Below are 24,915 nucleotides of genomic sequence, written 5' to 3' on the forward strand. Positions count from 1 at the left end.
GGGAGAGAGGGAGGAAGAGAATGGAGGGAAGGAGGGAGAGAGGAAGGAAGGGAAGGAGTGGAGGGAGGTAAAGGAGAGAGGAGGGAAGGGAGGAGGAAAGGAAGGAAGGAAGGGAGGGAGGAAGGGAGGGAGGGAGGGAGAGAGGGAGGAAGGAAATTGCTGTTAATGGGACCGATGCCTAACATCATGGCTGTTTTTTGAGGTCTTGCTTCCTGCCTGGTGCACAGCTGGACCACATCTGGGTATTGTAGGCTTCTTCTCAGAGCTGGGATAGAAGCAGCATGCCACAATCCTCAGCTGTTGGGTGAAGAGACATCTGTGTATATGCCCAGGCTAGCCTTAAACTGCAATCCTCCTGACTGTCTTAAGCAGTTAGAATGGCGGTGTAAGTCACTGGTACCCGCTAAGGGTCTTCCCTATAGAGCGTTAGTCCAGACCTTATGAACCACCACCAATCCCCACAAAATAAATCAAGGCTTACATTTGTGATAAGCAGACAATGAAGGCTGACATATACCAGTCCAAAAAGCATTCATAGCTCTTCAGAAAACGTATCTGCTCTCAGAAATGGAGGGAGGGTGGATGAACAAATGTCCAATAAATACCATGTGGAAAATGAAGTACGCCACCCGTGGGCATGGACAGGAAGAAGGAACTTGGGGAAAAGTGAAGGAAGGGGTGACATTGTCCAAAAGGCAATGTACTCATTACCTGATTTACCAAATGGCAACTCCTCTGTCCAACACTTTAATAGTAGCAATAGAATTATAGTTAGAAAGTGTTTCTGCCTTCAGGTGTTCTCATCCTCTGTTCTGGCAGTGAGTTGTAATAAGGCCTCGAGGATGGTGACATTTGTCTGTCCCAGCCTGAAGGGATCTCTGGGAATTTGATTAGCCAAGTAAGATTTTAAACAATTCCATATGAAACTTGAGCAAGAGGAATGGGCTTCTATGTTTCCCCTGACATTCTGTGTGAAACCATCATAGAAGCGGGGGTGGGGAGAGAACCCCAACAGCCATGCACAGGAAGCGTCACAAACCCGAGCAAACCTGAGATCTGAGATCTGTAACCTGTAAGCTGAGATCTGGTTCAAAGCCAGCCAGGGCAGAAAAGTCCCCCTGTGAGACTCTTATCTCTAATTAACCCCTCAAATGGAAGTGGCACTGTGGCACTGTGGCTCAATTGGTAGAGCGCTAGCCTTAAGCACAGAGAGGGCCAGGGTCAGCACTCAGGCCTTGAGTTCAAGCCCCACAACTGACAAACAAACAAAAAAAGAAGCCAACAGCCTCTCAAAAGGTAGCATCTTATTTCTCTTTGCTCCTACAGTGCCCACATAGAGAACGTGTGAGCAATATCCCTAAACTTGTGTATTCCTAAGTATGGTTTATCCTGCCCCAGCCAAAAATACTGTTTTGTTATGATAACCACCGGTGGGTTTTCCTGTGGCGTTTCCACAAGTGTGCAGGTTGGGCTGTGTTCATTGATTCTTCACGTGAAAATGAACACGTCTCCCAAAGCAAGCTCCAGTGGTATGTGAGTGTGAGCACGCCGTGCATGTATGCACACCCGTGGGCCAGGCCAGGCACCTGGGGCATGCACCCTAGGGAACTTGAGTTGCAGACTCTGCTGACATGGTGGGTGATGCCAAGTTGCTGTTCTCAGGACTGAGGCTGCCTTCAGGAAGCAGATCCTGACACCCAGTAGCTATGACACAATCCAGTTTCTCTGCAGACCCCACCTTCCTCACAACCAGCTGCTCCTGCCACCAGCTCTCTCTGCACTACACTTGGCAGTGTCTGTGTGCCTCTGTTATGTTACTTGGATGGGACCTAATCTGAGACACCCCCTGTGAGAAGGAGCCCGCATTGTGGGATAGTGTCCTAGCATCCTGTGTCAGTGTCCTAGCACCAAGTGTCAGTGTCCTAGCATTATGTGTCAGTGTCCTGGCATTCTGTGTCAGTGTCCTAGCATCGTGTGTCAGTGTCTAGCACCATGTGTCAATGTCCCAGCATCGTGTGGCAGTCTAGTACCATGTGTTAGTGTTCTAGCATCCTGTGTCAGTGTCCTAGCATTATATGGCTGTGTCCTGGCATCGTATGTCAGTGTCTAGCACCATGTGTCAGTGTCCTTGCATCCTGTGTCAGTGTCTAGCACTGTCAGTGTCCTAGCATGGTGTGTTAGTGTCTTAGACCAAGTATGGTGTGTCAGTGTCCTGGCATCGTGTGTCAGTGTCTAGCACCATGTGTCAGTGTCCTTGCATCCTGTGTCAGTGTCTAGCACTGTCAGTGTCCTAGCATAGTGTGTCAGTGTCTAGCATCATGTGTCAGTGTCCTAGTACTGTGTGTCAGTGTTCTAGCATTGTGTGTCAGTTTCCTAGCACCATGTGTCAGTGTTCTAACACCAAGTGTCAGTGTCCAAGCATGGTGTGTCAGTGTCCTGGCATTGTGTGTCAGTGTCCTAACATCCTGTGTCAGTGTCCTGGCATCGTGTGTCAGTGTCCTAACATCCTGTGTCAGTGTCCTGGCATTGTGTGTCAGTGTCCTAACATCCTGTGTCAGTGTCCTGGCATTGTGTGTCAGTGTCCTAACATCCTGTGTCAGTGTCCTAGCATGGTGTATTAGTGTCTTAGACCAAGCATGGTGTGTCAGTGTCCTGGCATCGTGTGTCAGCGTCCTAACATGTTGTGTCAGTGTCCTGCATCATGTGTCAGTGTCCTAGCATCCTGTGTCAGTGTCCTAGCACAGTGTATCAGTGTCCTAGCACTGAGTGTCAGTGTCCTAACACTGTATGTCAATGTCTAGCACTATGTGTCAGTGTCCTAGCATCCTGTGTCAGTGTCCTAGCATCCTGTGTCAGTGTCCTGGCATCCTGTGTCAGTGTCCTAGCATCCTGTGTCAGTGTCCTAGCATTGTGTGTCAGTGTCCTAGCATCCTGTGTCAGTGTCCTGGCATTGTGTGTCAGTGTCCTAACATCCTGTGTCAGTGTCCTAGCATGGTGTGTTAGTGTCTTAGACCAAGCATGGTGTGTCAGTGTCCTGGCATCGTGTGTCAGCGTCCTAACATGTTGTGTCAGTGTCCTGCATCATGTGTCAGTGTCCTAACATCCTGTGTCAGTGTCCTAGCACAGTGTATCAGTGTCCTAGCACTGAGTGTCAGTGTCCTAACACTGTATGTCAATGTCTAGCACTATGTGTCAGTGTCCTAGCATCCTGTGTCAGTGTCCTAGCATCCTGTGTCAGTGTCCTGGCATCCTGTGTCAGTGTCCTAGCATCCTGTGTCAGTGTCCTAGCATTGTGTGTCAGTGTCCTAGCATCCTGTGTCAGTGTCCTGGCATCATGTGCCAGTGTCCTAACATCCTGTGTCAGTGTTTTAGCACCATGTGCCACTGTCCTAGCATCCTGTGTCAGTGTTCTAGCACCATGTGCCACTGTCCTAGCATCCTGTGTCAGTGTTCTAGCACCATGTGCCACTGTCCTAGCATCCTGTGTCAGTGTTCTAGCACCATGTGCCACTGTCCTGGCATCGTGTGTCAATGTGTAGCACCATGTGTAAGTGTTCTAGCATCGGGTATCAGTGTCCTGGCACCATGTGTCAGTGGCCTAGCATCGTGGCCCAGTGTCCTAGCACCGTGAGAGCTGCCAAGCTTTCCCAGCCTACAGGGAGTTCTGAGGCTCTCAGTAGACTGAGTCAGTTGGAAGGCGCACAGCTGACTGTCACTGGACATTTTGGATAACCATGACAGCACGTCACTTCATGCACAGCACTCTCCACTACTGACGGCACTGTCCATCCTTTTACTGATGCGGCTCTTGACACTCTGCAGTGTAAGATTACACTTGTGTGTCTACACCACCGAGGGAAACAAAATGCTCTCCCCAGATCACCTGGGCAAAGTTAGAGAAGGGGAAAGCTGCCTGCTAATGCACTCCTCAGTGCGGGCATGCAGCCCCAGTCCGCTGGCCAGCCCATCTTGTCCTCCCTTCCATTTTCACCTTCCACTCCCAGCAGTAGAAACTTCAGGGTTTCCAGAAGAGTCAGTGCCTTTTCCCAGTGGATGCTGGGGTGTGGTTCCCCTGGGACCCTCTCCTCTGCCCCTACACATACCTAGCCTACAAGCCACAGTTATGATACCCTTCCTACTCCCACCTCTACTCCCCACGCACAAGAGGCACTTCCTACTTTCTCCATTCATCCCAAGATTCATAAACAGCCAGCATCAAACTAAATCTGTCTAGCCTGTACGTCTCCCTTGCTTCCCCTGCTCCCATTTGCTGTGCATATCTTTAGGTCCGTGGCTATGTTTTTCTCCTCTCTCTATTGTGATTACGCCCACTGAATGTGTATCTAGAAAGAATCAATCAGCAATCCAGCCCTAACTCCTTGAGAGATGGGATAGCAACATTTTTATTTGGAAGTATATTTATGTATATTTGAAATTGTTTTGTTTTTCCCTTCCACTTGGAAATTTGGCCTTTGTATTATTGTTATTAATTATTTTGGTGCTAGTCCTGGGGCTTGAACTCAGGGTCTGGGTGCTGTCCCTGAGATTCTTTTGCTCAAGGCTAGCACTCCACCACTTGAACCACAGTGCTACTTCTGGCTTTTTCTGTGTACTTTATTGGAGGTAAGAGTCTCTCGGACTTCCCTGCCTGGGCTGGCTTTGAACACAATCCTCAGAGCTCAGTCTCCTGAGTAGCTAAGATTATAGGCGTGAGCCACTAGCAACTGGCTTAGTCTTCAGTTAGCGTAGAACCTTTTTTTTTTTTATAGTATAAAGTGTTGTTATTTTCAAAGACTAGGGGTGTATAGCTCAGCGGAACAGTGAGTCCTTAGCATACACAAAGACTTGGGTTTGATTCTCAGCACTAAGAGGAAACCAAAATTATTTTCACTGTAAAGAAAAAGAAAATCTTTCTCAGTCAATGACAATTTTGTGGTATTAACTAGCAGCCAACTGGCACCCATCAGTTTGAGAAAAATGAATCCTAACGTCATTGAGTCTACCCAAGTTTTCACTAAACTCTTTATTCGTGGGGATCTATGGTCCCACATCACTGGTGGGCTCTTCCCCAGGTTCTCGATTTGCAAGTTAAACGTGTGAACCATTTCCCCCAACCCCAGTTGCCAGGATGTTTTCCCAGCAGCAGGATGAGAGCAGTAACTCGCTCTTCAGTTGCCTTTGTCTTTTCTTTCCTTTTCCTCATGGAACTGATTTTGTAGGTCTGCCGGATGTCAGAGAAACATGACCTGGGCAAAACTGTGGGTCACTTCTATACTTAAAAAACATCCATGACTCTGAGCCCAGAGAGGATGTAATAAATACACCCATGTGCTGGGCCAGCATATTCCAGCCAGTTAGAATAACAAGGGAGAGGGCACAGGATTTAACGCCTGCGACGGCAGTGCTGGCGCCAGGGACGCGCCATTTGATTCTTCACAGGTGCAGCCCAGTGGTCTCCAGCTGAGGAAACACAAGCAGCCCGCAGCATCCTTGCCTGTGCGAGGAGAGCATTTGCTAAGCACTTTGATGCTGCCAACCCTCGTTTCCACTCTGTACGGCTGTGGGCTCAACGTCTGGCTTCCAGCTCAAAAACAGAGCACTCGATACTTGCTGGTTTCTGACTTCTAATAGATCAGGCCCTAATGAGGATGGAGCTGTTGACCTAAAACAGTTTCAGTGCACTCATTTGAGACTTAGGTAGAGGGACAGATCGTATAAATTCAAGATAGCCTCTAAAAAATAAAAATCAAATCCTTCTAAAGAGTCTTTTCCACGTTGGCCTATTTGATAGGAAGAAGACCAGTTTGATTACCACAACCTATTGTGTGGGCCAAGGCCTTGTGCAGTGAGGGGAGAGAGTCCAGGCAGCGAGGGGAGACATCAACAAACAAAAATGCTAAAACCTAGTCAGAAGTGGGGTGCCAGTGGCTCAAGCCTATAACCCTAGCTATGCAGGGATCTGAGATCTGAGAATCACGGTTTGAAACCATTCGAAGGCAGAAAAGTGTGCAGGACTCTTATGTCCAAACAACTAGCAAAAACCAGAACTGAAGGCATGGCACAGAAAAGAAAAATAAGGGCGTGACCCCACGCTTCTGGCTGGGAGATGCTTCCCCCTGCCCACCCCCACCCCCAATCATCTGCACAGCTCAGCTCACTGGCTCACTGTCGCTGTGCTGCTGTCAGCACATGGCATAGGTACCGCCCAGTGCTGACTGTGAGTTCTCTGGGGGTGACAGTGAGAGGGACCCCGAGCAATTACCAAGCTTATTTCTGCTGTTGGCTGAGAGCTCTCCATGGCAACCTTCTCATTTGAGAAAGAAAACAGGCACTCCTGGGTTTTTGCTATTTGGGGGATATGTCTAATAAAGTACTAGTTCTTATTTTGTGAATTTGCCTCAGCAGAGCATCCCACAGGAGTAGAGTAAATCCTAGAGAGACGGTGAACTAAATGTGACCTTCACAGTGACCTTCTCAGGGCAGAAAAGAGCATCTCAAGGGTGGGGTAGCCCAGTCCAGCATGGTCCATGGATCCTTCCTGCTGCACTTGCCACCCAGAAGATGAGCCTTCGATACAAGCACAGGCTCGGATGAGGCCTATGGGTTATTATAGAATCTCCTTCAGTGACACAAGATCCTCCCAGCTATATTAATCATGGCTCTATTTAAATTTGTGCAAGGAAAGTCACTGAGCTCCTTTGGGGAGGGTAGAGAAAAATAAGGATGTATGACTACAGCTTTGTTCTGCTGAGCAAAACAGAAGAAAAAATTCTGGTTCCATTACCAAGCTGTCGGAAACCATTTGCCCACCCAGATGGGCCTTGATTTGAAAGACAATCACACCCAGTCTGGTTCTTGGAGCCAGACCTGCAATTCTTATGCCAGGCTCAGGCAAGCACAGAAGGTAAGACATAAGCCAATTAATAACTTTCCAGGCTGAGTCTGCCCTGTGGCTATCTCTGGACTGATGGTCCCATATTTTCTTAAGGACCAAACTGTGGGGGTTTCTACAAGCCAGTCAGCAGGTAGCAATCAGCCCCAGATCATATATATTTTACAAATTGGAGTGAGTTTCCCAAAGTCAAAATGATCATTTTGTATTTCTAAAATCTTTTAAATCGTCGTAGGAAAAGTAGCTGATTCTTTAGAGCTCTGAACATAACTGAAATGTACTCAGGTGTCAAAGAGACAGACTGTAAGTCAAGTTAGCTTTCAACAAAGATGGTTTAGGAGAGAAGAGAGGGCCTGAGCTCACTAGGGCCCGTTTCTCATCCCACACTCTGAGAACACCATGTCTCATATTGCCTCCTCCCGTCCCAGGGTCCCCACAGAGACTGTGGTGGGGTTTTTAGGACAAAGCTCCTGCCCCTTTCTCTATTATCATTTCATCTTCCATGGATATCCAGGATCCCATAATGGACTTCACTTATGCCCAACTCTCAGCATACCTCAGAAACTCTTGTTTCTAGAGAGAATCTGAGAGAATCTAGATGGGCTGAATAGAAACATACTCCCCCTCCCCAGGGTTTTGGCCTTTTCATATAGTTTCACAACATTTTCTTTATATAGTTGAGCATGTTCACTTAAATAAAGCAGAAATAAGGGCCAGGGGGGCATTGCTTCTGAGTAGAGAAGTAATTTTGTACTTCTGAGCACAGGTCATTTTATTAGACTGATCCTAAATGAAATGGAATGACAGAATCAAAATAAGAGCCAGAAGAGAGGTCATCCCATGTAAAGCCATCACTTTTGAGGGGAGAAAGACCCAGTGAAATGATTTGACCTGCAAGTATTGCTTGTCCTCATTCTTTCTGCCCATCTCTCTTGATTATCTGAGCTATGGCCAACTGAATGGAGATGAGACATTCCCGCCTCCCTTGCAGCTAGATATTCATCTTTGCTCTAGTTAGCCAGTGGGATGCAAGTGAAGGATTGTGCATGTCTGTCTAGAAGAGTCACTCTCTTCTTCCCCAATCCTGCTGGTTGAGATGCTGACCTGATGGGTGGACAGGGTAGCTGACTTGGACCATCTTGTCATGGTTGCCATATGTTCTGAGTGTTTTTGTAGCTGGGAGAGCAACTACATAGAAAGAGCCTGAGCTCTGAACTGACTGCCTTCTAGACATAACACTTGAGAGAAACAGATGCTGTAATTGTTTAAAGCACTGTTGCTTAGGGCTTTGTGCATTGCTCTCAGCCAAACCTGTTCTACAGTGCTACGTCAATAGTGTAGCATTCATATTGCATTAGGTGTCACAAGCCATCTGGAGAGGGCTTAAAGTAAATAGGAAGTAGGTAAAGGTTTGATGTAAATACTGTACCATTTTATGCAAGGTATTTAAGCACTTGCAGATCTGGGCACCCTCTGGGGTGCTGGTACCAATCTCCTGAGAACACAGAGGGAGGACTGAACTCCTCAGGCTATGTCAGTCCAACTCTCCTTGCTGTGCATCGGCTGGGAGCCACATGCATGCTGTCAGTACCACACTGCTCTCGGAGCTTTGCCTGCGTTCGGGTGAGCCTACAGCAGTGCAGCTGCTGTGGGTAGACTGCAGTGGGCAGTGGGCATTTAGTCACTCCCAGAGCTTTCACACACCTCAGTGAATCATCAATGTGTTTGCAACAAAAGGAGATACATACATCACGGACACTGATTTTTTTTTTTTCTCCTTGCAAAAATCTGAAATGCCAGCTGTTTGAGTCAGGCAGCTGTTAGCTTACACCAGCCTCCTTGGCAATAAAGATACCAACAGGGGAATCAGGTCCAGGAAGCAGCCAGGGCATATGGCAGGGGTTCCCCACAGCAGAGGTAGAAAGGGGTTCTGCTGAGCAGCTGTGCCCTGTGAGACCCACGTCACATGATGCCGTTGAGACCCATATCACATGACAGTCTTAGGCTGTGTGGGAACTGGGCTCCCCACCTCCTTCTGGGAGCTGGACAAGACCTTCCATCAGGTGGAACCCTGGGAACCACAGGGCTGAACACAACTCAGTCAGAAGAAGAGAAATAGCACCACAGATGTGGGTTTCAGACCAAGTCTGAAGGTGCATGTGAAGTATAGTAGTGATTTAGCTCCAGCTGTCCTTGTCTGGGTAAGTCATGTCACCTGCCTGGGTTTTGTTGGTTGGTTTGCTTGTCTTTCTTTGACACAGGGTCTTGTCATGTGTCCCAGGTTGGTCTTATGCTCACAGTCCTCCTGCCTCAATCCCATTGCGTGTGGGATTGCAGGCATTTACTACCATTGCTGGCATGGTACCCTTTTGGCAGTACCAGGGTTTGAGGCTCCAGGCCTATGTTTGCTAGAAGATGCTTGGCCACTTTTTCCCTCTGGGATTTTAGCTATTTTTTTCAGATAAAGTCTCCTACATTTTACCTGGGCCTGGCATTCGACTGTGATCCTCTTGGACTGGGATTGTAGCCATGTATCATGTCTGTCTTGTTTGTTACTATAGGATCTCAATCCTCCCATCTCTGCTTCCCAAGTAGCTGGAATTATAGGTGTGAGCTATCATACCTAGCTAACCTTCTTGATTTTTAATTGTGCTTTAGGGGACTGAATTTAGTGATCTATGACATTTCCTTTTAAAATCTTAGCAGTGTTATCCTTGTCTAATTGCATACAAGTAAACTAAATGAAAAGCTTCTGTCAATTATATATTTGCTTTTGTTTAAGAATACTTAAAATCCTAACCCCCTACATAAAAAAGTCATTAGAGAGGAAACGTATTTGTGTGTGTGTGTGTGTGTGTGTGTGTGTGTGTGTGTGTGTATGTGTGTATGTACATATTCAAATTCCCAGAAGCTTTCTTACATGCTTAATCCCTAAGGCTCTGACAGAATCCTGCTGTTCTTGCTGAACGATTCCATTATGCAAATATTTAGGCTGGAACTTTGACATCCACAAACATTTACTTCACTGTCCTGAGTCACATGATCCAGAGAGCTCAGAACATACAGAGCCCAGGCTCCTACTGACATGAAAGCTACGGGCTCTCATGAGTCCACACCTCTGAGAGGAAACTCGGTGCTCACATGCGGCTAAGTAGAGCTCCATCCAGAAAGGAGATGAAGCCGTTTATGGGTTGTTACTATTCTAAAGTGGTCTTGAATCAGTCTTAGGGGCTCCTCATCTTAACCCTCCCTCTTCCTTTTTCTCCTCCACACTTCCAATCCCTTGAGGCAGATGCCACGAAAAGGTCTAAAGAGGTTTTAGAAGAAATTTGGGGACTCTAGAGCTCTGGCAGGCCACTGTGCCTAAGGAACTCAGGAAAACAGAGGAAAAAGCCAAACTCACTTCATCCACACGCCCAACAGCTCCGTAGATCCTGGCCGTTTGTCCGATGAGGTAGGGGAATTTCTCACTGGTCTCTTTCAGCATTGGAAGGAAACTGGTCAAAGCCAGCGGCTCATAACTGGCTATCTCTATAAGAATGTTCAGAATGGCATCATTGTGGGCTGCATCCTTCAAATGCTTGATGAGGAAAGGAACACCATTCTGTACCACCTGCAGACAGAGAGGAGATGAGGAGGGGAGAAAGAACAGACAATTAGAGAAGCTTAATTAAATCAGAATTCATTTGAGAGCCAACACTTTGAGTATTACATATGAACTTAACACATCCTGGATTATTATGCTCACAGGAACTCAGGCAAACATCTAGCCTTGGGAATGTAAAATGTACAATAAAATCTTCAGGACTTGCAGTTTCTTTCTTTTCTTCATCTGGGCCCAGCCATGGAAGAATAAAGCTTACATCATGCTTTGAGGCTGCTACTCATGAACCAAGATTTCATGTGGAGGAATGTTCCATTTCTTCTACCAACTACAGGAGCTATGATTTAGAGGATAATGGAGATGTGTAAGAAGCTTTTTACCCAAAGCCTTCAATTTGGGAAAATACCATTGAGACAGTTCAGCAATACCAACGGGAAAGATTTCCTACACTGCCTTCAATCTTCCATTTTGATCCAAGAAAATAGCAGTTGGATAAAATTACTAAAGCAAAATGATTTCTACCATATTCCCATTGCCCCAGCATTTCTTTCTAGATTCTCAAATGCTTTTATAAATGTAAAATGAAATAATTCATAGGAAAACATGTGATTTTGGGGTAGAATAAAGTCACTACATTAGTACATAGACTTATGGCATACTGAGAATTTAAGGATGCTTTGTCTACTAAAATAAAAGAACTAGGAAAGAAAAAAATCATGTAAAGTTAAACGAGTAAAGAAAATGGGCCATCATGTTTCTGTTAGGCTTATTTTTTTTGTTTGCTATTGGTTGGCTCTTTTTTTTTTTTTTTTTTGGCTTGTTCCTTTTTTTGGTAAGGTAGCTTGTAAGTGTAGTTCAGTGTTGGAATTGAATCTGGTGTACTGTTTCCCTTCCATAAACAACACAATTATTCATGGGGCTACTCGAGCCAGGCAACGGGGGTGATTCCCAGTCCTGTCCCTCATATGCCAGCAATCACCAAGGCCTGTCCATTCCCCTTGCCCGACACCCCACAGATGTGTCCACCCACTCTCTCCCCCATTTCCCTGCTCCTCCTTCTTCCATCCACACACATCCACTGAGCCCTTTCTGTAGCACCTGGTGTTCTAGGTGCTGGGGTTATTAGAGCTGCTTGCATATCCGACAGGATTCCTTCCAGACACAAGTGACTGCATCAGGGCTGCACGGTTACAGAAGGTAACCCCACTGCAGGCTGGAGGCTCGGCGAAGGCCCCTCTGTGGGGACATCCACTGAGACCAGGATCCCACAGCCTTGCATGTGGACAGTTCCAGCGCCCCAACAGGTCCTCTGCCTTCTGTCTTGCCTGTCCAGTGCCCTCCCATCCTGTGGTCACAGTGGTGTCCCTTCCCTTCATGATGCCCGCGTCCACTGCAGTCCTTGCTGTCCAGACAGAAGCTTGGCCCCGCCCCCTCACACTCAGCCCCACCCCCTCATCTCCTCTCTCTCTCTCTCTCTCTCTCTCTCTCTCTCCATCCTACCTCCTCCAACAGCATGCTTCAATTATCCTGTATTGCTCCAAAAATGGTCCTCACCCACCAAGCTTGCTCTTGTGTCTCACTGGGGCTTTTACTCATCTGATTTGTTCTACTTGGGATTCTCATTCTCCAGAGAGCTCGCGAGGCCTTTGATGAACTGGTCCTTCCGGAAAGTCTATGGCTGTCACCTTTCTGCCTCAGTCCAGCTTCCATGGAGCCCTTATTGGCTCTGGGGTCCTTGCACCTCCTTCTCCTCCTGCCTCCCCTTTCTCAGCACTGGTTTGGATGCCTGTGATTCAGGCTGGAATGAACTTCAGCAGGCTGAGAATCATGGTGATTTTGTGCTTGTGGGTTTCCAGTGCTTAGCACAGCAGATGAGTTGATAAATATTGAGGATTAATCGATGGAGGGGAAATCTAAATAATTTTGTAGGGTGACATTTGAATAAAACATTATTCTCACTCCACAGCTGAGTGATTGTAGATGTTTAACATAAACAACATAGTTGAAGGATGAGCAGAATTATCGTACGTATGTATAGATTGAACTTCATATTGGGACGGGTACTCTGGGAAGGAAAGGACGGGGCTGGTTTCCAGGATGAACCCGCAGTTCTGTGAGGCTGCCTGTGCCTCAGGAAGCGGCTGTGTCCTGCAGGGATCCCTGGCACCAAGGTAGAAGCCACAGCCAGCTGCTCTGGGTCAGGTTCACACCCAACCCGGGACTATTAGAAAAGGAAAATGCTCATGCATTTCCTGCCCCTTCCATCCAATTCCACATCCCAATCCTTGCTATGCAGATCGTGTGCCTGGAAACCATGCTCCACAGGACATGAAGCTCTAGTCATACTAGCTAGCTTCATTACTGAGTCTGAATGCCAGCCATACACCCCAAATCTTGCAGGACACTGTTGTATTGTTTATACCTTAAAGAAAATAAGGAGGAAAGAAAGAAAGAAAGAGAGAAAGAAAGAAAGAAAGAAAGAAAGAAAGAAAGAAAGAAAGAAAGAAAGAAAGAAAGAAAGGAAAAAGAAAGGAAGGAAGGAAGGAAAGAGTGAAGGAAAAAGAGAAGGAAGGAAGGAGGGAGGAAGGGAGGAAGGAAGAAAGAAGGAAGGAAGGAAAGAAGGGAAAGAAAAAAGGAAGGAAAAAAGAAAGGGAAAGGAGAAGGGAGGAGAGGAGGGAAGAGGAGAAGAGAGGAAGGGAGAGGAGAGGAGGGGGAAGGAGGGGAGAGGGTGTCTGGAAAAGGGTCTCTGATATATACTTTTGGGCACCACTGAATCTGCAGAAATAGGAAAGGGCAGAGAAACTGAGCCCGTAAGCAAAGTAATAATAGTTTTAGATATGAAACCTGATTTGGTTATTTTGCTGTGCATTCCTAATAACACTGATAGAAAACAGCTATTTCTTGAAGCTTATCACACACAAACAGACACACACACACACAAACACACACAGAGGAAAAGCAGTGCTCTGGGCTTAGGATGGATTGTTCTTAGATTGTTCTCAGGCATTTCCTCAGGCTGGTGTCCTTAGCGCTGTCTAGTAGGAACTGGCTTCAAATCTCAGAGAAAAGTCTGGAGTCTGCTGGGAGCTGAGGAAGAATGGGAGCTCACTGGCTGGACAGGCACACCCTGCAGCCCCAGGGTGTGTGGATGTTGCTGTGACCTGGGCTGGAGATAGAACCCAGGCCTTACATGTGGCAGGCAAACACTCAGCCCTTGAGCTCCACCCCTAGATCAATACTTTATTAGATGAGCTACTGACCCTCTGATCTTGAGGGTCCAAAAATCTAGAAATAAAACCTGAGAAGTGGGAAGAGAGGTTTTTTTTTTTTTGTTCGCATGCTTGAATCTTGGATCAAGCCTCATCTGAAGTCCTGTTTGACTTTTCTACAACATTCACTGTAGAGAGCTTCCATGATTGGAAGTCCTCTGGCTTGGGCTCTGTGTTCCTAGTAATCACCAATACCCTCATCATTTCAATCTTTCATTTAAATACAAACAACAGTGGATGTGCTATCTAGAAAATGAGGCTTTGCTCTCATTATGGGCTGATTTCCTCACAAATGATCTTTTCCTTGGCCCAACCTGAGAAACTACTTATTTTTAACTCTGTATAAACATAGTAGACATGCACTAAGGGTTTGGGATCTAGATCAATGGTAGAATGCTTGCCTAACTTCAGCATTCAATCTCCAGCAAACAGAAAATAATAAACCAGCACTGAAACTGCCCCGCAGTGACTACAGATCTGCGCTATGGCTTGCCTTTGTTGTACCTAGGAAGGATCATTTCTGATATCAGTTGACTGATTACATTCTATCTGTGTGTCTGTGAGAACAATTGTCAATACAATCAACATCTCAGTGGGTAGGTAGAATAAAGCACATTGTCCTTCCAATGTGCATGCTACCACTGGTGAAAAATGCAAATAAAATAAAAATAATAGAATAAAATAGAATAGAATAAAAATTTTGCTTTGCCTGATTGCTTGGTGTTCCTGTCTTCAAACAGATTCGCCCTCCCTCACTATTCCTCCAGTTCTTAGGGTTTGGGACTTGAGGGCCACACCGCAGGCTTTCCTGGGTCTCCAGCTGGCAAACAACAGAGTGGAACTCTTAGCCTTCATAATTGCATGAGCCAGTTCATCTATACATGTACACAGATGCATACACACAGGTATGGGAAGTGGCTGAGAGCTTTTCCTGAAGAACGGTGTTTATTTATGCATGAGTGAGGAGAAGCCCTGAGAACACCATTCCTTCCCTCCATCAGGAACTACATCTTGTTGTTTGCAGCAAGTGTACAAGGCGCAGTTACCTCCACGTGTTTTCTCTTTGCTGCTACATGCAAAAGCTTCAGTAGATGGTATTGTTCTGGGGGCTCCAGCTGAGACATCAAGGCCAGGAGTTCACTCAGGCGTCTGTTAATTGGTTGAGGCTGCTTTTCATACACAGCAGGTAGCACCCTCAGTAACATGACATTTCCTGTGGGGTGAACCAGAAAAGGCTTCATCAGTCGGCTTGCAGAAGAAACAACATTGATGTCAATACATACCTTTGCATTTTCTTATGCATTACATAGCAAGGCCAGTAACTGTTTTCTGTTGGGGGAGAAAAAAACCCACAGTATCTTATTCTGAGGAAAAAAAAAAAAACTCCACTAAAGCATGATTTAAGCTGATTTCATGAAAGGGGCTGTTTCATGATACAATCAGTACTCTTATCCAAGTAAAAATTTTCCCGAGTAATGTACCTCGGGGAAACAAGGCACATTTGACAGTAAGCAGGCCACGCCCTGGGAAGGAAAGGCTCCAGTGGAGAATTCCTGACAAGGAGCCAGGTTTCAATGATGCTAAAATGGAAAGTCAGTGGTGTTGAAAGCTTGAACCCAAATGAAACTGAACGAAGAGAAAAAAATTGGGAAAAACCACAGAGGAATGTCTTCACATTCCTGAGGGCCACAAAGAATGATGGAGGTCAAGGACATTCAGAAAGCAGGTATTGTGTTAGGAATAGTTTAAAAAGTAGCCATGCAGATTTAAGTCCCTAACTTTTGCACTCTTTGAAGGGCCTCAGTTTGTCACATATGATTTGCCTCCACAAGGTGTGCAGACACAGGGATTTCAAATGGCAACACCTCAAGAGAAAATATTCCATAGGCAAGCAACATATGGGAGCCATCTGTTTATTGCTTGATGGTATGGATTTTTTTTCTCTTGCTCCCAAATTCCTCTCAAATACTTAAGCATCTCAGAGGAATTGGTTTCTAGGGATTTCTTGGACAAGAATTTTCTTGACACTATTTACTTTTTCATTTTTTTTTCTTGGCAACACCAGAGATTGAACCTAGGACCTCACACAAGCTAAGCAATGTTCTACCACTGAGCTAAACATACCCCAGCCCCAAATGATTTTCTTTTAAATTTGGCTTTGTTTATAGGAGACATACATGGACAGAATTTTTTAAAAGCAGGAACTGTACACACATAGATCTTCATTAAGAGGCGAGGATGCACTCCTATGTAAAAGATACTTAATAATGGGTATGAAGGAAAGAATTCTCAAATATTTTGAGGTTTTACAGAATATCAATGCTTACCTTTAGTGAAAGGGATAAAAATGAATGTATTTGGTGACAATAAATATTGAGAATTGTCTTTCCCATTTGTATTTTTTGGACTTAGCTCAAACATGTCTTAGTTGTATGCCCACAGAATGTAAGGTGTTGGAAATACTCAGATTTAAAAAAAAATCGTGTCCATTACATTACATTTTCAACAACTTTATGTAATTTATTTGTTTTCTGTTTATCACTTAATAAGAGCTTCCTAAAGGATTGAAAGTGGGGTGTTCGTGTATATGTGTGTGTGTGTGTGTGTGTGTGTGTGTGTGTGTGTGCACGAGCGCATGTATGCCCATATTGGGGCTTGAACTTTGGACCATGTGCTCTCCCTTAGCTTTTTTGCTCAAATTTATATCCTTATCCCTGGAGCCATAGGTCTAATTTCAGCTTTTTGATGGTTACTTGGAGATAAGAGTCTCATAGAGCCAGGTGCCATGGTTCTGGCCTGTAATCCTAGCTACTCAGGAGGCTGAGATCTGAGGATCATGGCTCAAAGCCAGCCCACGCAGGAAAGTCTGTGAGACCCTTTTTTTTGTCTTTTCTTTTTGGTACTGGGGATCGAACCCAGGACGTTGCACTTGCTAGGCAAGCGCTTTGCCACTGAGCTATATCCCAGCCCAGTCTGTGAGACTCTTATCTCCAATGAATCACCAGAAAACCAGAAGTGGTGCTGTGGCTCAAAGTGGTAGAGTGCATGGGCTGGGAAGTTGGCTGAGTGGTAGAGTGCTTGCCTTGCATGAATGAGGCCCTGAGTTCGATTCCTCAGCACCACATAAGCAGAAAAAGCTGGAAGTAGTACTGTGGCTCAAGTGGTAGAGTGCTAGCCTTGAGCTGAAGAGCTGAGGGACAGCACCCAGGCCCAGAGTTCAGGCCCCACCACCACCACCAACAACAAATGGGCTGGGATGTAGCTCAGGGGCAAAGCGCTTGCCTAGCAAGTATGATGTCTTGGGTTCAATCCTCAGTACCAAAAAATAAAAGACACACACACAAAAAAAGTGATAGAGCACTTGCTTTGAGCCAAAAAGCTCAGGGCCAGTGCCCAGGTCCTGAGTTAAAGCCCACCACCACCAACGCAAAGAAAAGACTTCTTTGCTCAGGTTGGCTTTGAACCATGATCCTTAGATCTCAGGCTAGTATTATAGACATGAAGCACTGGTACCCAGAAGGATTGAGAGTTGAGTGCAGCACTGAATTTGTACGGAACACACTAGGTCACAGGGCTTAGTTATAGTGACACGATGACCATCTTCTGATGGAAGATATCATGGTGTGGGACAGAAACACCACAAGTGGCTTTTTGTATAATGGTAACTGAAGGCCTAGAAGGAGAACTGTCACTAGCTTAGAGGAGAGAATCCTAGCTCAGTCATTTTCAGCTGAGCTCAATTTTAAATCAAGTAATAAAAAAGTCAATGCAGAATAATTTTCTGTGTTAGAAACTGATGCTAGAATGTGCCCACCAATCTATAAGTAAACCCACAGGTGGTATGCAAGTAGTTCCAAATGAATCTACTGAAGGATAATAGACTATGGAAAGCTCAAATAGTATAGTTCTTTGAGAAGATTAAGTCAAAGCCCAGTAAAATAAGTACCAGGAAATGGGTACTTGCAAGAGGGGATTGTGGGGGCCAAAGGGAGAGAGGTAGATGAAGCTGGGAAATGGGGAGAATTCAGGCAAGAATTCATTGTATATACCACAGAATTAAGAAAAATAAGGGAAAGGGTGGGTCAAAGGGGGTGGAAATGTTGAAGGGATCACACAAACTGCTCTGCTGAATGGCAAAAAAATTCAATATCTGACTTAAAAACGAAGAAAAGTGAGGGATGGGGAGGAGGCGGCTGGGAGGGGTGGGTGAGAGTGTTGGACAGGCAACATTGATCAAGCTGCACCATATCCATAAACTGCTTTCTTGAACTATTCAAAGATAATAAAATAGTATCCAGAAAAGGGAACACAGCTGGATGAAGAAATCTCATTCTCATTCATAAATTATGACAGCATAGGCAATAAGGGCAGGGGCCAGACACCGTCCATCACCTCCTGCCTTAATTGTTTCTTATGAGTTTCATTGTTCTCCCTGAAGACAATCTCCATGCAAGAATCGGTGTTTCTCTACACGGGAAATCTTTACACCGTTAGTACACGTGTATGTCTCCATAATCTTTTGCATGATTTCACATTTTATGAATAATACCATAGGTTATAGTGGATTAATTATGATGTAGTTATGTTGTATGGTGATATTAATTATATGATAGTATATCCTACTACATTATATACCATATGCAGTAATATATTTTTCCATTCCACGTTGACGTGTTTTTTTTTTTTTGAGGATTTTCTTCATTTGTTCTTATGGCTGGACGGTGTTCTGTTTATAGATGTGGGCAGCAGCTCTCTAATCCACCCTACAGCTGATTCCACGTTTACCAACCCGTGTCTCCCTAGGCACGGTTTCTAGCCATGTCGTGGGCAGTGGGTCGTCTGCAGGAGCAGATGAACCGGGTCTGAGAAGGAGAATGTGCAATGAGTCTTGGGTCTGTCCAGGTACTGGGATCACAGAATTCGGTAGCAAGGCAGAATCCCCAAATGGGTTTCTAGATCTTCCCAAAGCCTCTGCACAGAGGATGCGTTTGTTTTCTGTGGCCGTCACAGCGGAGGATGGCAAAGTAAGTGTACCGTCTTCCGTGGACGTAATTCCAGGCTGGACAGGCACGTTCCCGGCTGAGGTCAGGGCCAGGCAGGCGCGCCCTTAGTACCCGGGAGAGGGTTGGCTCCTCTGCTCGGCCGGCCGGTCGGGGTGGGAATCCCGCGCAGGTTTCCCCCCGCCCCCCCTGTGCCAGATGGTGATTTCTGCACCCCTGCGCTCCCGACCCCCCCCCTCCCCCAGCCCGGCCAATCCAAGTCACCACTGATCTCCAGGGGACAGTGGGAGTCCAGTCCCTCTTCTCTCTCCCCGCTGGCCCTCCTCCAATCAGGGTAAACCATTGTGCAAGTTCTCGGCTCCCCGACCTCCCCCGTCCCCTCCCCCAGAAGCTGGAACTCGCTTCGCGCGCGCGGGGCGGCGTTGCGCGTTTGGCCCCGCACGGACTCGCGGTCCTTATTAAGGGCCGGGCTGGGCCCGGGCTCACATCCCCTCAGCGGCTGGGCTCCGACGCGGCCGGCCCCCGCGCTCCTTCCCTGGCCGGGGCTCACATCCCCTCCGCGGCCCCGACGCGCGCCCTGGCCATGCGGCTCCCCGCGCTGCTGCTGTGTGCGCTGAGCGCCGCCGCGGGCGCCGGCCCCGCGGACGACTACGAGCTCCTGTACTTGAACCTGGATAACGAGCTGGAGCCCGCGCAGCTCCCCACCGACGAGCGTGAGTCTCCCGGCTCTCCCGCCGCGGCGCCTCTCGGGTCCCGCTGTACCCCGGCGCGCACGGCACAAAGACGATCGCGCAGACAGGGGTCTGCGCCTAGAGATTCACTCGGGGGGCGCTCTGGAGACCTGCATGCATCTTGCTTGGGGGTGTCCTTCAGAGGAGGGGTGCTAGGAGCAGGAGGTGACCTGGGACCCCCGGGGAGATCGGCCCGAACCTGGGACCCCCGGGGAGATCGGCCGGGACCTGGGATCCCTAGGGAGGCCTGCAGTGGACCTGGGACCCCCGGGGAGGCGCGGGGAAGGCCCAGGGCCGGTGACCGATGCGTGTGTGTCCTGCTCCCTAGCCACGCCGTGCGACTGTCGCCGCGAGCCCTCGGAGTGGGACAAACTGTTCACCATGCTGGAGAACTCGCAGATGCGGGAGGCCATGCTGCTGGAGGCCACCGACGCGGTGCTCCGCGGGGAGATGCAGAGGCTGCGAGCCGAGCTGGGCCGGCTGGCGGGCGGCCTGGCCCGGCCATGCGCCGCGGGCCCCGGGGAGGCCCGGTTGGCCCGGGCGCTGGACGAGCTTCTGCAGGGCAGCCGCGACGCGAGCCGCCGGCTGGCGCGCCTGGAGGACGCCGAGGCGCGGCGCCCAGCGGCGCCGGCGGAGGCGGAGGCCGGGCGCGCCCTGGGCGCGATGCTGCGCGAGCTGCGGGAGACCCGCGCGGAGCTGCGGGCGGTGCGCCGGTGGGCTGCCCGCCACGGGCTGCCGGCAGGTAAGGTCCGGGTCGCGGGGACCCGCGGGGACCCGCACGTCCTCCCTCCCGCGTCGGGTCGCGATCGCGCCGGGTCCTCTCCGTGGGAGCGCACGGCCCCGGCGGTTCCCCCACCGCGCGCACCCCGTCCCCGGCCGGAAATCTCCCTTTCAAAACGACCCCGACCCGAGAGCCCGGAGGAGGCTGGGGACGGTAACGTCACAGCCCTGACCCAGACCCCGAGGCCCCTACGCCGGTTCCGCCAGCCCCGCTGGACCTCACCCCCCCCCGCCCCCACACACCCCGCGGCTCGCTTTCCCTCCCCTCGGGATTTCCTCCTCTTCTGATTCTATCGGGCCCCTGTCTTCGGGGAGCTCGGATTTCCTTGCACTAAGTCCGGCAGACTTCCAGCCGAGTTGACCCGCCCTCTGCCGGCTCCTCCCGCGCCTTCCCCGCGGGAACCCGGGGTCCAGTTCCACCTCCCAGGGGTGGACCGCGAGGGTCAGGGGCTGTCGGTGACCCTCCCTGCCCGTGGTAGCCCGAGACTCGAGGGCCACCGACCAGGGACCCACGATTGTCCGTGGCCTCCCTGAAGCCAGAATCACACAGGGTGAGGGAGGAAGGAAGGTCTTGGAAGCCAGAAGTAACACTGCAGAAGTCAACTTTTCTAAAAACAAAACAAAACCCAATACGTGCGTTGTTTTAGAAGGTCAGTGCAGATAATTCGAATATAATTCGAATGTTTCTTGAGAAATCTCAGAAACAACACAATTGCAAGCAATCCCCCCACCCATTATTTCAAGGAAACGAGGGGGGGGGGACCGTTCTTAAGCCTGTGGGGGCACAGGCTTCATCGGACCTGCTGAGGCAGGTGGTTCGTCTTCTCCTAAGTATCGGAGATCGCGAGTCAGTGGAATAGTTCCTGAGCTGTGAAGTAAGCTTCAGACAGAAAGCGTAAAATCCAACATACAGTAGAGCTCCTCAACGTGGTAGCAAACAGTTCTGTGCTATTGTCATGCACGGATTTAGTCTATTTGCACATACAGGGTACATAAAATCCGGGAGCAGTTCCTCCAATAAATCTTTCCCCTGCCAGCCTCACTCCCAAGGGGGGGCTAATCATCTTGCTGGCCCTGTAAGAACCTGGTTTTAATTTTGTTTAATCTTTGATAGAATAGAAAGACTAGCTAAAAGTCACTTCGTGATTGTGCTTCTGCCATTTAAAAGAGGAATCAAGAGATTCTATCACTGGTCTCCCAACCCCCCCCCTCCCCCATCCCCCCCAAAAAAAATTCCACAGAAATCTTCCAACATGAGCTTCCACCAGGCACTGTACCCCAGCCAGAGAAATTGGGGTCTCCCAGGCTCCATCAAGGGGCTCTGTGGAATGCAAACCTGACCCCTGGCCCTGCTTCAACAGACTTAGTAAATTACATTGCAGTCAGCTCCCTCTTGAGTACCTCCTTACTGAAACCTAGCAGAGATCTGAATCCTCAAACACCCACAGATATGACAACCTCTGTCCCACGAGCTTTGATTTTATTAATAGGGCAAGGAAAAGCATCACACCCAGCAAAATCTCATAAAAAATGCCTCATTAGGGACTGGGAAAGTGGTTCAGTGGTAGCATACTTACCTTGCATGCATGAGGCGCTGGGTTGGATTCCTCAGCACCACATAAGCAGAAAAAAGCCAGAAGTGGTGCTGTGGCTCAAGTGGTGCTGTGGCTCAAGGCAATAACCTTGAGCTGAAGAGCTGAGGGACAGTACCAAGGCCCAGAGTTCAGACCCCATGACAGTAAAAAAAGCCTCATTAAAAATTAATGTACAAGGGCTGGGAAGGTGGCTCAGTGTTATAGTGCTTGCCTTGCATGTATGAGGCTCTAGCCTGAGTTCCATTCTTCAGCACCACATAAGCAGAAAAAGCTGGAAATGGTGCTGTGGCTCAAGTGGTAGAGTGCTAGCCTTGAGCTGAAGAGCTGAGGGACAGCACCCAGGCCCAGAGTTCAGGCCCCATGACCGACAAAAAGCAAAATAATAATAAAATTACAAAACCTCTGACATTGTTTTTCACAGAACAATCTGAATTTTCAGGGGTGACAGGACCAGTGCTATGCATTAGTATTGTGCTTGGTTGTTTGCTTTCTTTCTTTTTGTACCAGTATTGACAAAACAGAATAAAATATCTCAGTGACTGGGCTTGATCTCAGGGCCTGGACACTGTCTCTTAGCTTTTGTTTTGTTCAAGACTGGCACTCTACCACTTGAGCCATAGCTTCGCTTCTGGCTTTTTGCTGGGTCATTGGAAATTAGAGTCTCTTGGGTTTGTCTGCCCAGGTTGGTTTTGAACTGTCACTCTTAGATCTCAGCCTTCTGGATAGCAAGGATGACAGCTGTGAGTACTGATATCAGGGCTCTTGTGTTACTTTTTTATGACTTTGCTAGATCACTGCATCTTCTTTGACTATCATTGAAAGATCAAGTCTACTTCTGCTTACTGTTTTCAGGACAGAGCCTGGATCAGAGCCACCTGTTGGGCAGTAACACAGGCTATCAAAAAACTTTACATGGAAACATGTAAAGTTTTGTTTCCTGGAAGATCTGTCTAGTCCCCAATTTGCCTTTACATGCTATAGGAATCACTATTTTATGGTTCATCTTCTGTAGGTTGTTATAAAGTGAATGTTTAATCTCAATTTAGTTTCTAAAAATTTCCCTCTCTATATACATATATATTCTACAGAAATCTGAGCTTATCTGTTAAAGGCTTTGGCACCACCATTCCCCAAACATACCTACGTCTTCCCTTCCAGCTCTCAGCCCAGTCATATGGCCTTGGGAGGGACATGGTTAACAGCAGACTGACCTCTTGGCCTGATGTTAATTCTTCCTAAGGGCTCTTCTGCAGAAATGTGTTCTCCAATGAGGCCCTTTGAAAAAAGAAGTCACTACTCAAAGATTTTTCTATTCCTGCTTAACTATTGAGCTCAGGCTTTTTCACTTACAACTATCACTGAACCATACTTCTACTTCCAGCTTTTTGCTGGTTCATTGGAGATAAGAGTCTCACACTTCTCTGCTGAGGCTGGTTTTGAATCACAATCAGATCTCAGCCTCCAGAATAACTAGAATTACAGTTTTGGGCCACTGTAAGGGTTTATTTGACCAAGTTAAGCGTTTTTAATCATGTCCTTAACCCATTAAGTCCTTTTTGAGTGCTACACACCTTGTTTCTTACAGACTCACAGAGGAGGTGGGGCCTTTTATACAGAACACTAAAGCCTAGCGACTAGGGGCTTGCCAAGAGCTGCCCAGTCCCTAATAGCAACATAGCAAGCTGAATTTCAGTGACATAGCCAAATGTAAGGATTCTGTTATTAGGAGGCAGTGGAGTGTGAAAGGGGCTTCTGCAAGCAGGCTGCCCACATTAAAACCCAAGTTTAAAAACCTCATCAACTAGACATGCACAGCCATCCCCAAATGTGTGGTATATGAAGGTGGATTCCCAGGTTCCATCGCTGATGTGGAATTCCACTTAATGATGGAGACTGGGCTAGGTGCATTGAGCTTCAGTTTGTTATTCAAGGATCCCAAGCATAGCAAGAAGAGGAGATGGCGCTGAGCTCCAGATCCTTGGAGATTACAGGATCATTGTCTGATGTAACTCAATGTGACTGGACCACTAGAAAAGCGGCAACAAAGAAAAGATGGCAGTTGCAGGGGAGGGATTGTGAGGCCTGGTTGTCATTATTATGCGGGCTGGGGCTGGTTGGCGGGGTTTATCTTCTCTTTGGGGTTCGGGCAGGGTGGGGGGAAGGTGGGAGGAGGCAGACAGTGGACAGAGGCCTCTCCATCACCAGCGATGTGCATGGTGATGTCAGTTAGATGGCCCGGAGTGCACGTGTCTCACGCCCGCCCCTCTCCCCCCACTCTCGCCCGGCAGGCTGTGAAGTGGCCCTCGTGTTCCCGATGCGCTCCCCGCGGATCTTTGGCAGCGTGCACCCCGTGCGGCCCTTGCAGCTGCACGCCTTCAGCGCGTGCCTCTGGGTGCGGGCCTCGGAGGTGCTCAACAAGACCGTCCTCTTCTCCTACGGCACGGAGCAGAGTCCACGCGAGATGCAGCTCTCCCTGGGTCCCCGCGCCGTGGAGCTCGTGGTGGGCGGGGAAGGGCAGGGGCTGGCGGCGGCCCGGGCCGTGGTCCCGGGGCGGTGGACGCACCTGTGCGGCACGTGGGCGTCGCGGGGCGGCCGCGCCTCCCTGTGGGCCGACGGGCAGCTGCTGGCCGCCGCGGCGGAGGTGGCCGCCGGCCATCAGGTCCCTGCGGGCGGCGCCCTGCGGATCGGCCAGGAGGGCGGCCGAGGCGCCGGCAGCGTCGACGACGCTCCCGCCTTCTCTGGGTGGCTCACCGGCTTCAACATCTGGGACCGTGTCTTGAGCGAGGCCGAGATCCGCGAGGCCGGCGGGGACGAGTCCTGCCACGTCCGCGGGAACGTGGTCGGCTGGGGCATCACCGAGATCCTGCCCCATGGTGGTGCGCAGTACCTCTCCTAGGCCGCCTGCCCTCCCCACGCGCGACACGGACATGCGCGCCCTGCGGGGCCGGCCGGAGGACCCCCCTGCGTGCGCGGACACGCGGCGCCGGACGGGCTCGTGGGGTGCGGCGGGGAGGCTGGGCCACGCACGGCCGGCCCCGTTCCCA

General features: G+C 48.7%; 2 protein-coding genes across 2 annotated transcripts in view; one reads left to right on the forward strand and one right to left on the reverse strand.

The window, feature by feature from the left end:
- Window positions 1–24,915, reverse strand: part of Veph1 (ventricular zone expressed PH domain containing 1) — a 118,179-nt gene that overhangs the window by 62,036 nt on the left and 31,228 nt on the right. Inside the window, exons 5-6 of the mRNA XM_042685563.1 lie at window positions 14,812–14,978; window positions 10,296–10,505 (exon numbers count right to left, since the gene is read on the reverse strand). Coding sequence (XP_042541497.1) covers window positions 10,296–10,505; window positions 14,812–14,978 — 377 coding nt within the window. The remainder of the gene's footprint in view (window positions 1–10,295; window positions 10,506–14,811; window positions 14,979–24,915) is intronic.
- On the forward strand, window positions 19,349–24,767 carry Ptx3 (pentraxin 3). The gene is made up of 3 exons (XM_042685565.1): window positions 19,349–19,478; window positions 19,825–20,238; window positions 24,160–24,767. The coding sequence occupies exons 1-3, from the start codon at window positions 19,349–19,351 to the stop codon at window positions 24,765–24,767; spliced, it is 1,152 nt and encodes a 383-aa protein (XP_042541499.1).

The sequence above is a fragment of the Dipodomys spectabilis genome, unplaced genomic scaffold, assembly GCF_019054845.1.
Source record: "Dipodomys spectabilis isolate Male_0828 unplaced genomic scaffold, ASM1905484v1 ptg000095l, whole genome shotgun sequence".
In the NCBI taxonomy this organism is placed as follows: domain Eukaryota; kingdom Metazoa; phylum Chordata; class Mammalia; order Rodentia; family Heteromyidae; genus Dipodomys; species Dipodomys spectabilis.